The following is a 17,455-nucleotide window of genomic DNA, read 5'->3' on the forward strand; positions in this document are numbered from 1 at the left end:
TGTTTCCCTCCCCTCTGGGTCCAGCATCGCTACACCCATCGTGGAGTGTTTCCTGGGCAAAGCTCTCAAGGCTGATGCAAGAAATGGTATTTTCATTTTATTTTTCTCAACTTGCCATATAACTCCTGCAGGGAGTGATATTCCCCTAGAACATCCCCCTTCAATGGGTTCAAGTTGCTAAGCAACAGAATGCAGCAGACGGGAGAGAGAACTCTGCGCTCAAGAAATCGATCCTTCGTACACGTTTGTTCAGCGATGAAAGGCGCTCCTTCCACAACTCCTGCATCCCCAACCCCAATGTGCACAATATTTGGTTTTTATGTAACACACTCGTTTTAATGAAAAATACATACCTCTTGAATGACTAACGATGGGGCAATAAATAATACACGAGAAATGATTACTGACAGCCACCTCCAGAACCGGGCGTGTGTTTGGAGTGTTTGCGTGTTTGTGTGTGTGGAGCAAAGGTAAAGAGATATGGTAAAAGAATGCGGGAAAAGAATTGACATGCTTCTAGGAAGAGGTGATGAGAAAACTCTGCGCCTTCTTGGTTTTGGCTGCAACGGCAGTACGCCGATGGAGTCGAGAGAAAGACAGAGAAAGATACAGGCTAAAAAGTACACAAACGTTTATGAACATTACAACAAAATACAACCATTTCGTTATGTTTATGTTTTATTGAAAACGTCCCTTTATTGCTCATGCTGTCTGGGAAGCACGACGAAGCACAGACCTTTGATGCATTTAGCCATGTTTTGATCGCTTTTGAAATATGAATTTTAATGCCCAAAATTCGTTTTTGATTTATATTTCGAATTTGAAAGCAGAATTATTTCATGCTAAAACAATATTCACAGCTTTGAATGCCTTTTATTGTTAAATGTAAGAACTTATTAAACGCGAAACCCCACGTCGTATGCTTCGTTTGTTTAGCCGTGCGCCGTTTGCGCTATTCATTCCGGTCCAATGATTCGCTTTCCGCGGCGAGAGCGCAATGGCGTTCATCAAACTGGAAGCTGCAGACATCATCAATTCAAACCCACACACCAGCGAGAGTGTTCTCGCGATCCCGGTTCGTTCTGGTTCTCCGTTTACCGTGCTGCTATGTGAAGGGAACCGCTCAAGCTGCGGCATACGGTAAGGGAAACACCGATCGATTGAAGTGCTCAGTTGCATCATTAACTCGATGCGTTGCTTTTCATGTGAATGTTAGTGGGCGGACAAGGGGCAAATGAGAGGGCGGTTTAGTTAGTAATGGAAAAAAGAAGGAGGAGAGTTCATATCGTAGGAGTGTGTGGAGAAGGAAATGAAAGAAAGGAGAGAAGTGATTTATTAACATTTAGTTAAAAGCTATTATAAATGTTATAACTATGTTGTAGTATTTCACAATGTCTCGCATTTTTGTTCATAAAAATGATTATATTTTTCCATAACTTTCTTCCGCACAAAGCTTTGACAAGCATTCCCGTTGCAAGAAAGCGCAACTTTTACATCCCTAAACTATCGCACGAAATAAAAATTCAAAATTATCCATCCCAGCGGTACAGCACTCGTTTCCCCACCCGGAAACCAATTGAGCCATTTTATTAGGTACTTGGGCAGTCTCGGGACGTCGTCGGGCAGCTGGCCAGCTGCATCCCTGCTAAACGTTTCCCCATTTTTACGAGACTTGATTTAATGTGATTTGTTTGACATTTTCTTGACAACATCGCGCAGCAAATCATCCATGTCCCGTGTCGTCGAAAGGGGGGGGGGGGGAGAGCATCAATGGGGGAACACAGCCAAGGGTTTGATGCTGCTGCTGCTGCTGCTGCCTGGAAGCTGCCCCGATACTGGTTCATCAGCAATGGTGTGATGAGTTATGAATATTGTTTGCCCTTTTGATGCCAAAGGCCCGATTGGCATTGCCGTCGGGAGGAGGTGTGGTGTTCCGGGACAGTACAACAGGGTAGTAGAAGTTTAACTTTACGCCTCATTAACACCGTGTTTTGTTTTGGAAGCGTGCCAGCATCAATCTTAGAATCGGGGTTTGTGTGTGTGGGTGTATATCGTGCTCTTATAGTTTCTGTAAATATTTCGAAATTTTATGATTGGAATTACTTTTAATTGTTACTGTGCTTTTCAAAATGCTGTATTTAGACTGATTTTTACACCTTAGCTTGCACGCATTTGAGGTCTTGTAAAAGTTGAAAGTACCAAGAATTATCCATTGATTTAAAAAATACATAAAATACAGAAATTATTTTGAAAAATCATAAAATTTATCGAAAAAATGTTGCTCATACAAATATTAAAAATGAAATGTTAAAAATTAAAAGAACATCTAGAACATGTAAAACATGATTGAGATAATACAAGTATATTATCGAAAAAATACGAACAACTTTACACAATCACTACCCATAACAACCCCTGACAGCGTCCCTGCCAAGTAGAAACTTAATTAAACGCCATCCAACACTCGTTTTGAAAATCATTTTAAAACCAAAAATCAAACGATAATCAACTTAAAAATGCATCTCATAAAATTGACTTTTCGTTCCTTCTTTTATTTTTGTCATCGTCCATCCCATTAACATCTGATTCGCCCGATGTGAGACGCCTCCCCCTCCCCCCCGTACCCGTGTTTGCTGTTCGACTACTACACCCCCCGAACCGAACCGTACATCCTCCCTCTCTACAACCGTCCCAGCATGAGATGGCACTTAATTCGTGTACAAAAATTAGATTACATGATGCCCGTGTATCGCGTGAACAGAGGGTCCCCCTTGCCCAAAACTATGAAACTCCCAACGAGCAAACTACTCGAATTTACTTCGAACGCGCACAGAAATGGCCGCACCATCGTCACCCTCTTGTGAAAGCGATCGCCCCGAAAGGGTGTGTGTGCATTACTTCACAAATCGTAACGTTTCCGGCCGCATCGACACTCACCGAAGAGGGAGAGGCAACGGGGAGTAGCAATTGTAGCAACAGAAGAAGAAAAGAAGCAAAAAAACACGATATCGTTCACATAAAAGCGTCGAAAATTGTGATAAATAGTGAACGGTTTCATAAACATAAATCACATCCACAAATTAAGCCATCGGGTCACGGGCCCTGCCCGATGACAGTGCTAATATTCCATTAAAATAAAAGCCTTGTGCCTGGTGTGGATGAATTTTGCAGCTACGGGCGCACCGGGAGTAAAAACGCACCACTATCCCGAGGTTCCGGTGCGGTGCCTGCTGTTGATTGAATTAGCAGCAAAACGGGGGCCACTGGCAGCAGCATCAGCAGCAGCAGCACTACTCAATAAATTGAATTTATAATCGAAAATTAATTGATCTCGATGAAGTGCGGCTAAGGTTTTGTTTCGGCCAATTTTGCTAAACGGTTTCCGCTGCGATCGGGCGTTAGCTGGCTGGTTGGCGTTTAGAAGTGCGTGCGTTTTTTACAGGGCAGCCGGTGTACAGCCGCTCATACAATCTAAACTATGTGTGGCATTGATTTGTAGCCATCGTTTGCGCCGTGAAATGGAAAGGGGTACAAAAAAGGTACATCATCAATTGGAATTGAATGTGAATGCCGGGCTAGTGTCACTGCTACGGTCTGCCCTAGCGAATGGCACTAAGCGTGTTTGTTTAGCGCGAGATTTGATTTGCTCGTTGGTAGAGTATTTCCCTTAACCTTATAATTAAGTTTGTTTGACTGCATTAATACTTTTGCAGGGTGTGCTATTGATAAAACTTACTTGCTAAGATTTCATCCCCCTGTTTTGTTTGATTTGATTGCTTTGAAGCATTTGTGACGCTTGCTGCTCTACAAATCAGATTACGTATCGATCGTTCTACACGCAATTAGGAAAACAGTCCCATTCTGCAAGCACAAAAACGCGGTTATAAGATTATACTGTTTACGATTTGCACCATTCACCTTACCCCAAATGGGGCTGTTTAATTTCCTTAACAAGCGGCAATATAAGCTTACCTATAAAAGCTTTCCACCAATCGGGGATTGATGGTGGGTCGGGCGTGCGATCTTATAAGCTGTAGATGATCTTTCTCATGTCTAGACCACCAACGAGCAAAACTCCATGCTGTCTATCGTGCACAATGGGATATTATCTTTAAATTTAAAAAAATATATAGTTTTTGATTAAATTTAAATGAGATAAAAATGTCATTTTCTCTGGAAGGATAAACCCTACATATGGTAAAATTGAGCATAAATTATATTAAAATAAATCCAAAATGCATCTTGCCCGATCGACACTGCTTCACTCGTCCACAGTGCGATCCAAAACAAGGTGCATGATCGATGCAGACCCATTTCGTCGAGCAAAGATTCCTATTCCATCCCGCTATCAGCACGGCCCAAAAGGTGCTATCTGCTCGGGGCGCGTTCCTCCAGGCTCACCCAGCACCAGCCGCCATAAATCTATCGCCATAAAACTTTTAATCGTCTGGCCCCAGCACGTCAGGCTCAGGAGGGCGCAGGACGACCGAAAAGGGACAATTCTATTTCAATTAATATTTCCTATATCGCATCAATAAATTAACATAAAGCCATCGTCATCATTCGTCTTCGTCTACGGGCTATGGAACTGTTGCTCTTGCGTTGCCCTTGCGGGAGAGAGAGAGAGGACGGGCATGGGGTGTTAGGTTGAGCTATTTATGACACTCAGGACTCACCGGAGTCAGCGTGCCGGAATGCCAGCCTCAACATCCTTCTACGCATGGAGGAGCGGATCAGAGCGCTCTGGGGTTTATAGCAGCCCGTGGCTTTCGGGCGTATCAGGGTGGCCCAACCATAGCACACACGCACAGGGTGTTGGAAACTGTTCCATAATGTAAATCGCACATTTTAATAGTTTATTATTAGGGAAGCCATAGCACGCCTCGCTCCGATGCTCTCTTGTGCGGAGTTGTTTTATGAACCACAGGCGTTTTTCTTCGATTTCAGGTTCATCATCGCACCAGAAGCTTTAGAGTCCGGGGTCGGAATAATGCACCATAACGCTCCGCCAAAAAGAAAGTGTAGCTTCCACCCATCCACGACTCAGTGGGATCGAGTGTGAGGAGAGTGTGAGGAAGATGATTAAATTTATAGCACATCGTTTACACGCCACAATGCTTTAGTCGCAGCACCACTACCGAGCAGGGCTGTACGATCGCTCAGCGGGGCAATCTAGCGCCTAACGAACCGGGCCCAGGGCAACTCGGCCTTACGCTCGGTCTACTTCGATCATCATCACCAGCATCAGCCAACCTTTCAGCATGCTTCTCTATCCGAGTGTGGCCTTGGTGGATGATCGGAGCGCCCGGGGCGGAGGTCTTAGGGAAATTGTTAATCGAATTCTATTGACTGTTGTCCATTTTTGGGATGCTCTCTAGCCCGCCCAAGTGTGGTGTGCCGATTGCTAATAGTGAAGGCGGGAGAAGGAAAGAATAGCACCGTCGAGCAGGACACCAAATCTGCGAATACAGCATCCCCGATACAGTTCCTCCAATCAGGTGCCATAAATCTTACAAAGCGATACGAGGATTAGTCGTTCCGCGGTTGCGACCGGTAAAGGCAATGCTTTTAGTTTTGTTTTTTACCGGTATTGTACCGTGGGGAGCTGGAATTTAATCAACCAGACGGCACGGAAAAGCTTGAAATCAAATGTAGCTTAAAATCAATGTTTTGACCATGGTTTTGACATCGATTGGTTGTTGTGTTGTGTTATTTTTAACTCCCTCTTCTTTAATCGTTTATGAAATAAAAATAAATGCTTTTTTATTGGCGTGAGCTAGATTAATTTATGCCTTTTGGGGAGCTTGAAATCGATCGGCATTTTAAAGCTGATTGCTAGGGAAGGACAAACTGACTATTACTTCTGACTATTCGTTCTACCAAATTTATAACTATACGCGTTGGTTGATCTTGAAACATTGCAACAAAATTGCAAACAATATTATTTTTTGTTTCAATTATGAAACATCATACAACTGTACTGTAAACAAACAAAAAAAAAGGTCAAAAACAATGAGCAAAACAAATCATTGCGGGCAAATAAACTCTCGTATAGATTTCAATCCTGGCTATGATTTATCTTGCGCATCTTCATCCATTTCTTTCATACTTTCGGGTCCGTTCCGCCACCCTCGCAGATCGGAAGGCTCGAGGGTCATACACACATATACACACACACACACACACACACACACACACACACACACACACACACACACACACACACACAAACACACATAAAACAATGTTCCATTTTGTAGCAAATTTGATTTGATTTCTTTCGTCGTACTGGTGCTGTGCCGTGCAAAGGGAAGGCTGGTCCTTTTGCACACTTTTACTTAACCTAGCGTGCTGGTGCCGTCAAAACGCAAGGCATCGGGGGAGCATTGGGGAAAAACACTCACACACACACACGTACACGTACACATTACCACGCACAGACACACGTACCAAAGCGAAACGATAAATCTTTTGGCGAAACAATTTTTCACCGCACAGTCGGCTCTACCAACGGCTGCGAGCCCGACGATGGGTGCCGTCGCCCCGTGACGTCGTGGGACGCGTATGATTTTTCGCAATAAATTTTGCATACCAGAAAGCGCACATCGATTCGTATTGTGTTGTGCTGGTGCTCTCGCACCATCGGTGTATCCGCTGCCAATTTTCCCTGTTCTCTGTTCAAGTGGAAACACTTTGCTTGGAGCACTGCTGCTCCCTTTCGCTGTTTGAACAGGGGGGTTTTTTAGATATAAATATAGAAAAATCATAATACACACCACCACGGGGCCACAGTGGCAGGTTCGTCCCCCGTTCGGTGGGAGATTGGTAATTTTTCATCGACGATTCGATCGGCTGTCAAAAAAAACTGTCAGAAAGCGAAACACGGAACGGAAAGCTGGGAAAAGTTGCCCGTCGAGTAGGCCGCGGTACGATCCTCCGGTACCGATCGAGCATGTACGCGAGAAACCCCTATTCGATATGAGGATGTGAAAAATGTGCTCAGAAGATGTTTGAATGTTCAGCAGATCGTATAAGCATTTGTTTTCGTCGACACAAATTTGTATTGTATTAAGGTGTTCAAAGCTAGTGTGGAGGTAGGTTCTCATATACATCGCTGACACTATATATGATTATGTATGTTAGAAACTCGTGAGTGCCCAACAGTCTGTCAGGTCACAACGCTAGAGAAGAGAGTGAGAGGGAGGATAAAAACGGTAAATTAGGAGATAAGGAGGAGGATTGGTCCGCTCCTAACCAGTTAGTTGAAATTCGACAATCGGTACATGTGGACTAATTTTTTGATTAACATTATATACTTTATATAAATGAAGGACTACATACCTAAAAGCTGTCATTGAAAGGAATTAGGAAAGTAAGATTATTCGTATTGGACATAAGTTATAGAAGTGTAAAAATAGAAACAAAAGTAACCATTAAACTGATTTAGTCTGAAATCGATTGAAAGTATTAATAAAAAACTGTCGCTTTTGCTTTTTAAATCTATCCTTATTAACCTTCGTTTTTTAATATTTGACGGTGATGGTCTCAAATGACGTTATCTTATAAGATTTAACAATAATGAGTAAGGAGATATGTAATAAACTCAGTCAGAATAATTATCGCATAATTACGTTTTAAATTCCCTTTCCTTCAGATTGTTGTGTTCTATATCTTGTTCTTATAAGAGACTCTCTTATCCAGGATTTACTGGAATTGACATTGTATTTACCAAATTGTATATACTGAAAGGTGCTACACACTAAAATGTATCAATTTAAACGAGCAAACATTTCAAAGTTTATCTAAACTTCCACACCGTAACAAGCTTGTTATCCACAGCGAAAGGTGCAACACTGCTGCTGCCCCTTCTTAAGAACGCATTACTAAATGATCCATCAATCGATAGCCATAAAAGATCCGCTTATAACGTTTCCACCGCGACACATGCATCGTTTCATCATCAGCCGGTCGGGATTCGTCTTGCCCGTTCCGAAATCGGACAGGGACCAGCTTCCAGCCGTTAGATGAAAGTGTCAGACAAACCGGTTAACTCGGCTCCCCCTTTGTACGTCCTATCCGCCTGCCACAGCCAGCCATGCCATGGGAGTGGTGCGGCATGGCTCCAAGGTGCCGGGTGTTGCCCCCAAAAACGGTAGCAGCCGCCTGTCCAACACTACAGCGCGAATCAAACATCAAACACAAATCGGCCCCAGAACGGGGTGCCTCCGAGCCCGCTCCACACACGATCACGATCGCAGGGCGCGTTCCTTCTTGCCCGCGTCGGCCGCGTCAACCGGCTATCAACTCGTTTACGCGCCTCTTCGGACATAATTAAATTTGATATTCGCGCTGCGAGAAATTAAATAATTTCATCTGTGATGAATTACAAAGTCACCCGCACAAGCACGCGAAGCCTGGGAAGCTCTGGGAACACAGGGAAGGATGGCGCGACTGCGCTGTTTTTCTCCGTTCTTTTCCTCTTCACATTATATTGGTTATGCGCTGATCCAGTTCGACCGCTCGCCCTCACCTTCGTCCGGCTGCTGGATGCTGCTGTCGGTCGGCGATACGCTTTCAGATTTCCGACTTTTTAATACGCTCGGTGAGTGACTTTGATTCTCACTTTGCCGGATTTGGAAGCGAGCGCGACCGTCGGTTCGCCCTTTCAAAGATCGAATGTCACGTTCCATCGCGCTCGGGGGCCGTCCCCTTTGCTCCCCTCCCCCCCACGCTCCTCGTCTTGTGTGTGTGTGTTGTGTGCGCTTAATTCAGGTTGAACTTACAAATTCCAGACCCGCTTTATTCGGGCGTATGAAGGCAACATAATAAAAGGCTCGCTTCCCATTCCGCTCTCGTGGTGGTGGAGCGATGTGGAGTGCGGGAACGTAGCGGGAGGGCCATTGGAGCGATACATTTTCTCACGTTTAATTGCATTAGCAGTTAATCTTGTTGCCCGATTGATCGATTAGGCGGATTGGTTACAAAGAGCGGGCGGGTTGGGTCGCAGGCACAGGGTGGACGCAAAGCAGCGGGAGATCAGCGTTGATATGGGAGTTATTGAGCGTGAAGGGAAAAAGTTTAGTATGATTCAGTCAAATAAGAAAACATTCAAGCTTAATACTTATTATTATATAAATATTAGTTTACAGTCATCTAAGTCTATGAATGCTTTAATTGCAAGATTAATTAATTAAACAAGAGTTTATTAAAAATTAATAATTTATTCCACAACGTTGGCTTCTGCTTTAATTGCAAACATGTTGCGGTGCTCCTAGCACCGCTTCCCGCATTTAAAGCCAATGAAACGTCCTTAAAACACCCATCTGTCATCTGGACTGAGCAAAATGATGGCATATTGCTCAGAATCTCGTTTTTTACCTTCGATTAAGTGTATTAATTAATTTACAATCAACCTCACCGCATCCATCAATACACCAAACTCCCAAAAACTCCCATACAACCCACGTGCACGTTGTCACCGAATGTTGTCGATCATTCTAATGCTGCAACATAAATCTGACGATTTCTTAGCCATTTGTATGTTCTACAGCCAAATCCCTGCGACGAACCCAAGGGGGGAGGTCGATAGCAGTCCGTCCTGTACACGCGTTTACGATGATGAACAAGCACCCAGCATTACCTTCCCGTTCAGCTCATCGCCATCCTTTGCTCATCCTCTGCCCCCTGTGTGCTTGTAATTCACTTCAATTTAGCAAAGCATCCCGAAATCTCAGGCCTAGCCTACAGGCCCAGCCAAACCGACCCAAAAACCACCCCAAACACGGAAGCACTGATGTCTGTCACGCAGATGAGTGATCGACCCCGCCCGGCACGAGGAGCGCAGGGAGCATGGGGAAGGTAAGGCCGAAAAGATAAATCGGTGATGAATTGGGGTGTAATTAGAGTGACAGCTTATTAAATTGCTCGCCGAAAACCTTTCCGCGCCGAAAACACACGCGCACGCAGTCCAATCTAACGTCTCCGTTTTCAGGGTGTGTGTGTGTGTGTGTGTGCGTGTGAAGAGATCACTTAATCGGGCCTGAAGAGAGCAAAAAAAAAGCGGACCACGTTCAAGGGGACAGGAGAGAATAGGGAAATTCTGGCATCCGGCACTTCCGGAAATAAAAACGCCCCGAGCAGTTGGGAATCAAAGTTTTGTACAAATTAATTGAATACATTTAGGCAGCACAGAAAAAGGGGAAGGATGGCAAAACCAAGCCAGAAAAAATGAACGGAGATGGACACGTACATCCGAACTCGGCTCGTCCATTCCATTGCCAGACCGGGGGGCAGTGTCATCCATTTTATAAATAAATATAAATATATACCGGAGCGGGGGCCAATTATTTTCTGTTTAAAAATCGATTATAATTTAAATGAAATGACGGATTTGCTCCTGTTCCGTCCAGTGCTCCGCCTTCTTCGTACTTCGTTTTGGTGTATGGCCGGTCCCAGCTTTACGGTGGGATTTTTGGGATGTAATTATTTTTGTCTCATTGCTTCGCTTCCACCCCCCCCCATCCCACCCCATTCTTTGTGGTTGCTGCTGTCATCGTCTTTTACATCCATTTTTTTGTTTGTTTCTGCAAAGAAATCCATTTTTTAAACGGTTGCTTACGCTGCGCACTTTCTGCCGCGTGGAAAATAATTCACTCGGCGCGATCACCTGTACGCCGCGCGTTGACGTGTCAAGGCAGAAATGGACGAACCTTGAGAACCGAAACCATAGCAACACGAGAAGGTGGCACCGCCACAGCCTTACGCAAGAAGCTTACCGCCCAAAAGCGCTTCTCCGCACGAAACGGGGAACGGTAGGCTGTGAGTTTTTTTTTTTGTTCGTGCTGCGTCGAAAACTTTGAGTAATCCCATTCGCGGCCTAATTATGCGTCACGTTGGTGAGGAAAGGAAGGATCTTTAGCTCTCCCTTCAACGCCCCGCAATATGCATTTGGCCGCCTATTTCGTGCGCACTTAAACACGATCGTTTTGCGGCACCATTAGCCACATTTAATAACTGACGACCGAAAACGGGGCTAACGGGGGCGAGTTTGTTTGATTGCTTTTTTTTTTTTGTTGGCTGCCACCAACGTAGAAGAAAGGGGGCGGAAATCCACCATCCAGCCAATGCTAATCGATTTACGGCATTGTTGAAGGCTTAAAGGATTTTTGGCCTCTTTGGCAAAAGGGCGGCTAATCTGAGAGCTGCGGTTTTAAAATAAGTTTCACATCACATCAGCACCAGCAGTGTGTTTGTTTGTGCGTGTCACTGGTTTCACCTTCGAAATTGCCCAATGTTGTTGGCCACCGTTTAAAACACTTTTTTCCTCTTTTGTGGCCGCTATTAGGAGCAATTGAAATAAGATGGCAATTTAATTGGGAAAAGAAAAAAAAGTACCGGCTTTTCTTCGCACTTTTAGCCTCGGCTGAAACGTCACGTGGTAAATTTGGGTGAAATTGTTTGCCCAGGGCGGGCGTTCAAAATAATCTTCACAACACCGTAATCAGGGACACGTGGGTGAATGAAATTGCTGAAATTGATAATCTATTTGTTTTTTTTTTTGTGAAAAAAATGGAAACAAAAACCCCAAAAAAGCAATGTTGCAATATTGAAACACCTTAATCATATGCTAAATCTGGTTCGAAACCCGGAATATCAATAGTTCGTAATGAAGGGGGAAAAAACGAAATCTTCGTTCTGAAATACATCTGTTGACCAATAATCAAATTCACCCTCTCCGAATCCGATTATACGCCTACGCCTTGATTATCGGCCCATTCTCAGCATCAATCACTGCAGGCAAGCAATCAAATCTCATATGTCAACCACTCTGTTCCTCGCAAAAGCTACCGGCAACCAACAAAAAAAAAGTAATCCAAAGTCGAAGAAGCAACATATTATCATATCGAAAACTGACTCAAACTAAACCATCCCCCCTCCCCTTTGAACCACCTTTCAAACGATAAGTCAACATGGGAGTATCCAATGCAACACATTGCAACATATTACCATACCGACCGGACAAATTACCATACCGACGGGCCACAGCACAAGGGGTTCAATATTTATCAACCCCGTCCTCGGGATTGGTTCCACCCGGCCGATTTCTCACCGATCTACAGAGCTGACCACACGGCTGCACATTCACATTCCGTCACGTTTCGCCACTTGGCTACTGACGGGGAAAAGCATCATCTTCTCCTCCATCACTCTTGAGACAGAGTCCTTACGTGATCATCCCAATCACACAGTCCGAAGGGAAGGTGGCCCAGCGGAACAGCAAATCTACTATGGAAATCGACGAGAACGGGCCCGTTGACGAGTGTGGGCCGTGTCTGCACCTCAAAGCCTCTGAAGAAAACGAAAAGGAAGAGCATGCGGAAAAGAAAACAAAGAAAACAGATTAAAGTTTGCTCCGAGACAAACGGAGTCACACAAACGAACGACAGGCCGATCGATTATGCTGCCTTGCCGGTCGTGGAAACGTCAACAGCCGCCACGAGTAACGAGTCTAACAGCAAGGCAGATGTGTGACGTGATGGAAAACTGCATCCCGGCTGCAAAAAGTCAATCGGGATATAAATATTTTCCCTCCGATTCGGTAGAGAATATAATAAAAACGAACACACAAATCATAAATCCCCCGATCAGGTCCGGGGTTTTATCGGCACAAAAACAGTATAAAACGATTTCCCAAAATCCATCAATACCTTTCATTTCCGGGATGCATGTTTTCCCTGGCAGCCGGGATCTTTGGGGTGATAGTTGTGATTTTGTAGTTTTTTTTTTTTTGTTGCTGTCGGCTCTTTCTATTTTGCCATTCTAATGCCATTTGACGCTAAATTTGTAAGAATTTTTCGCAATGGTAATAATCAATATCCTGGCTCGATCGGTGCAGTAAGCACTCAGCAGCTTTTAGCTTTGGGAAGATTAATTTTGTACTGTCATCCCTGTTGACTTTCTGCCAGTGTCTCGCGGACTGAACAATGTAGCAAAAGGCTGCAAAAGGGACTGTATTTTGGGTTTTTTTCCTCCCTCTTTTTGGCTTCTTCGTACGCAAGGCAATTGCAATAAATTAATGATACGTATATGGGAAGCAATTAACTGGGAGTAAATTGGTCTAGTTTTTCGGAGGAACATGATCACAATACTCGCTCGATTTACACAATGTGCAATCATTTATTGATGATTGTTATTGAAGAGATGAGTGACTTTACCACTGTTGCGAATGTCGAACAAGATGCAATCGCAAATTGATCAATAAAAGAGAAAATATATTCGGAAACATCTGTCGGTTAAGAGTGGCATTATTTATGGGTTGCAAGATTTTTAAGATTTTATGTTCTATTTTTTCAAGCGATTGAATAATATTGTATACTTGTCCCAACAAAAATTTTACTGTGAAATATACTTCTACTTTTTACAAATTATTTTTCCATGTTTAAATATCTTATCTATTCATTAATTGGTTGATTGATTTATTTATTTATTTATTTATTTATTTATTTATTTATTTATTTATTTACTAATTTATATTTTATTTTTTATTTTTTTATTTTTTTATTTATTTATTTAATATTGATTTTACTTATTAATATAATAAAAAAAATCAAACAATTTCTGACGCATACATCGATTTTTTTCATATTTGTATTTTTTTTTCATATAGGTATAATGTAAATGGGAAATATTGATTTGAAAATAATATGTTTAAAAAAAACTAAAACTCAACCCTGTATTAGGCATGTGATTTTAGAAGAAAGACTCCTTAATTATCAATCTATTCAAGGTTTTAATTTTTTGAATCTGCTTTGATCTTGAGGAAGATATTCCTCATAATAAAGAAGATGAAAAAGTTAAGTGAATGTATATTCACTTATCGATGAAAGAATAACTTTGATTAAACATTCAAACTGGAGGCTTCAACCTAATTGAAACAGAAAACAAACACACAAACAGACGGATTTTAATCAACCGATGAAAGAACTTTACATAGTTCTTACTCTATGTATTCATATCATATCTTCTCCAATGCTGATAGTTCCATTTTTCGAATCAATGTAATGTGATATCAAAAAGTGTCTTAAAAAAATCCAAAACAAAAAAAAAACAAATACTATCCTGTAATAAGTTATTTTCGGATTAGGATCAAAATTAACACCGACCACAAAACGGTTATGTTTAAGTATTTTCCAGTGTCTTTATTAAACGTTTGCGAACTGTATTATTGGCGTACTGCGTACAGCTTGCTCCTGTCTGCCGATCTGTCCCCCGGTACTGGCCACCTTCTGCCCCTGCTATTATCTTGTTGATTTTGAATCTCTACACCCGACCGGACACCCCGACCGTGCATAAACGGTCCTTTTCTCCTTTAACCGATTAAATATTATATTTATCTTTTCGCATTCATCGATCTCCGTCTGCTGGTTGTATTTGTATCTGATTATTCTCCTTTCCCTTTCTCGTTGCCCTTGCTACCGTAATTCGAATAGTGGTTACATGAAAGTTGTAAGGTGTGTGTGTGTGTGGATGTTAAATTATGTTTACTTCTTTTTACATCTCCCAGCGACATAGCGTCACCACTGTTACAATTGCCTTGGAATGTATGCATTTCTGGTTTTCTGTTGGGCTCAACTTAGTGTTTAGCTAGTCTGCGCCAATGATCTGTTTAATATTTTTACATTGGTTTTGCTGCTCTAAATCATCCATAACACGATGAAACCAAAAAAAAGCTGGTGCAAAATAGATCAGATGTTACCATTTTCTTAAATGCTGGTTGATGTCTTTTTTTTTTTGCTTCAATCTTGTTCTATTGCTCCTCAAACCTAACACGTTTGTTACTTTCAAACAAGAGTTTGGAGTGCGTTTCAGGGATAACACACTAAACCACCATTACTGTGGGAGTAGTCTATTCTGAACTCGTTCATAAATTATGTGGAATGCTTTCGTTGCGGGTACTACACGGAACCTAACATAGTGCAACATTATGCTCTACCCTATGCAAGCCGCTTCTGATTAATACTTTACGCTGCTGCTGCTGCCGTGAATCTTATGTTTAGTTTCTCTACTTTAATGTTTTGTACAATAAAACTCCCCGTTGGCGGAGAAGTGCTTAAGCAAAAGAGGAATCACCTTCCGATTAGATGATAATAGGGGAGGATAGGGGGTACACATACATACAAGTCTCACATCGAACTCATCCTCACCTGCACACACATACACGCACATACATACACACACACAAACAAACGACACAATCATACCACATTTACATTTACAAAGCATCCCACGATCAACTACATAAACGGAAAGGAAGATCACGGGACCTAACCCCCAGCGCTGGATCTAGGTGTGCCATGAGTGTGAAGCTTTTCGCAGCTTTCCATGCCCTCTGTTCGGCGATTGAAAACCGTTCTCCTTCCGATTTTTGCCTTTAACTGGCCGTGTAAAACTAACGTGTAATAAATTCGATTTTTCTTTCCTTTCCTCCACACGTGTCTGCTTCATCGATCGAGCGTCGCCCCATAGCCCCAGAAAGCCTCACACTGCTCCGTGCTAATGCCGCATATCGTCCTCCATTCGGCAGCGCTTCCGCTGGTTGCTTCCGGTGTCGACTAGATCCAAACTCTCGGAATCGGAATCCATCGGCTCGCTGCAGTCACCGTCGCCGTCGCCGAGCTCTTCCTGTTTCCGCTTGGCCGTGGCCATCTCGGCCGCATGCTTCTTGCGCCACTTGGTGCGCCGATTCTGGAACCACACCTGGAATGAAGGAAAAGATTTGTTAGCAAAGGAATTTTCAAACTTGTTTAAAATATTTCACACACAAAAATTTAAAAACCACTTTCTTAATTATTTCTTAATGTCCCTCACTTAAGATCCCTCCATTGCTTCGAGAGTCCAAGCGGCCGGAAGTTTCAATCCCAACACTCAACGAAGAACCGGCGCGGCAATCAAGCGCGGCAATGACAAAAAAGCAATGACTCGCAGTTTCTTTACGCTTCTACGCTTTGCACTTCCCCGCCCTGAATGAACGATCATTATCGGCCTCATCAGCAGTGATGTTTTGATAATCCGCTTAGCGTACGGAGAGGAGAGCACACCAGCCGGCCGGCATATGTGTCATATTGCCGACAAGGGAGTAGGGGAGAAGGGACCGTGTTCTTACAACGATTCTTAGCTGATGCAGAAGGTATGATAAATCTCAACGATCAACGGATTTCGGAGAGTGTGTGTGTGTGTGAGTGTTCGTGTAAAGCCGTTCTAACGGAAATAAAGAAGTCGAGTTCAACACGGGGACAATTTGTACTTTGGATAAGGGAATAAAGTTTTCGTAATATGATGCGTAAGCGTTTTTATAGCATAACAATATTCTTAAATTGAGAGAACGCTTTTAACGTGATTAATGTTCACAACATTACTTTTAATGTATTGCTGATGCAACACAATTAACGTTTAAATTACGCTGCAAACCTTCAAGAACGTGTGCAACTTGTGAGAAAAATTAAAATCACATAATTATTTTTAAAAAATAAGTCAGTAATCACATAAACATTAGTATTAGTATACATTAGTGATTAAAACAATCAAAATATGAAATCGCCCATCTTTGATTCACTATTGACAACACAACCAGACACCGAAGCTTCCATTAATGCAACATTCATCGATCAATTGCAGACCGCAAAAGCATGTGAGCGTGCAACTGCAAGGAAAAAACATGCGCACTTCCGCAGAAATAAAAACAAAAACATAACCTCAAACTGCATCGGCGCAACGAATGCATCGCGCGCACAGCGCAATGTAAATAAATGCTCATTAATAATAAATTTTACTCATCCACCCATCCACAAAAGAAATGGGGGAAAGGTGTCAGATGTTGATCCATTTCATCCCTTGTCCATGCAGCGAAACCAACACCCTCCCCGCCCCTCAGCTCCACACCACTGCCCATGGACAACATAACGCACAGCAAGCGTTCGTAATGACAGTGACAATCAGTTTGATCTATGCGCTTCAAGTGAAATGCCTTCACGGCTCGCCACACTACAGAGGTGTTGGCAGGTGTAAACCACCCCTATTGGAGTGTGTGTGTGCGTGTTGCCAACACATGTTCTATTGGTGTGTGAAGCAACAAAAAAAAAAGAGCGCAGCATAATTAATCATCATTTCATCCGCGGCAATGGAACGCGAAAGTAAGTACAACTGTGTGGGTTTGTGTGCAGAACATGAATGCGGGATACAGCGGAAACAGCATCACTGCCACCGCCAAAACCGGTCGATCGATTGATAGCGAAGCATTAGCGACGGAACAAGCGGAAGCGTGGGTAAAAAGAGGAAAAAGAAAACATTAAAATACACACACAAATACAAAAAAGGAATGCCGCCAAAGCGGATTTCAATGAACAAATCGAAACAAATAAACGCCTCCTGGTGGTGGGGCGTTGTTCAACCGCGTTTG

At 42.9% G+C, this 17,455-nt stretch overlaps 1 protein-coding gene across 1 annotated transcript in view; it reads right to left on the bottom strand.

Moving 5' to 3' along the window:
- Positions 1–14,172: 14,172 nt before the first annotated feature.
- LOC120952252 (filaggrin) overlaps positions 14,173–17,455 on the bottom strand; it is a 48,937-nt gene continuing 45,654 nt past the window's right edge. Inside the window, exon 5 of the mRNA XM_040371488.2 lies at positions 14,173–15,756. Coding sequence (XP_040227422.2) covers positions 15,553–15,756 — 204 coding nt within the window. The 3' untranslated portion in view covers positions 14,173–15,552. The remainder of the gene's footprint in view (positions 15,757–17,455) is intronic.

This window comes from Anopheles coluzzii, chromosome 2 (genome assembly GCF_943734685.1).
Source record: "Anopheles coluzzii chromosome 2, AcolN3, whole genome shotgun sequence".
NCBI lineage: Eukaryota > Metazoa > Arthropoda > Insecta > Diptera > Culicidae > Anopheles > Anopheles coluzzii.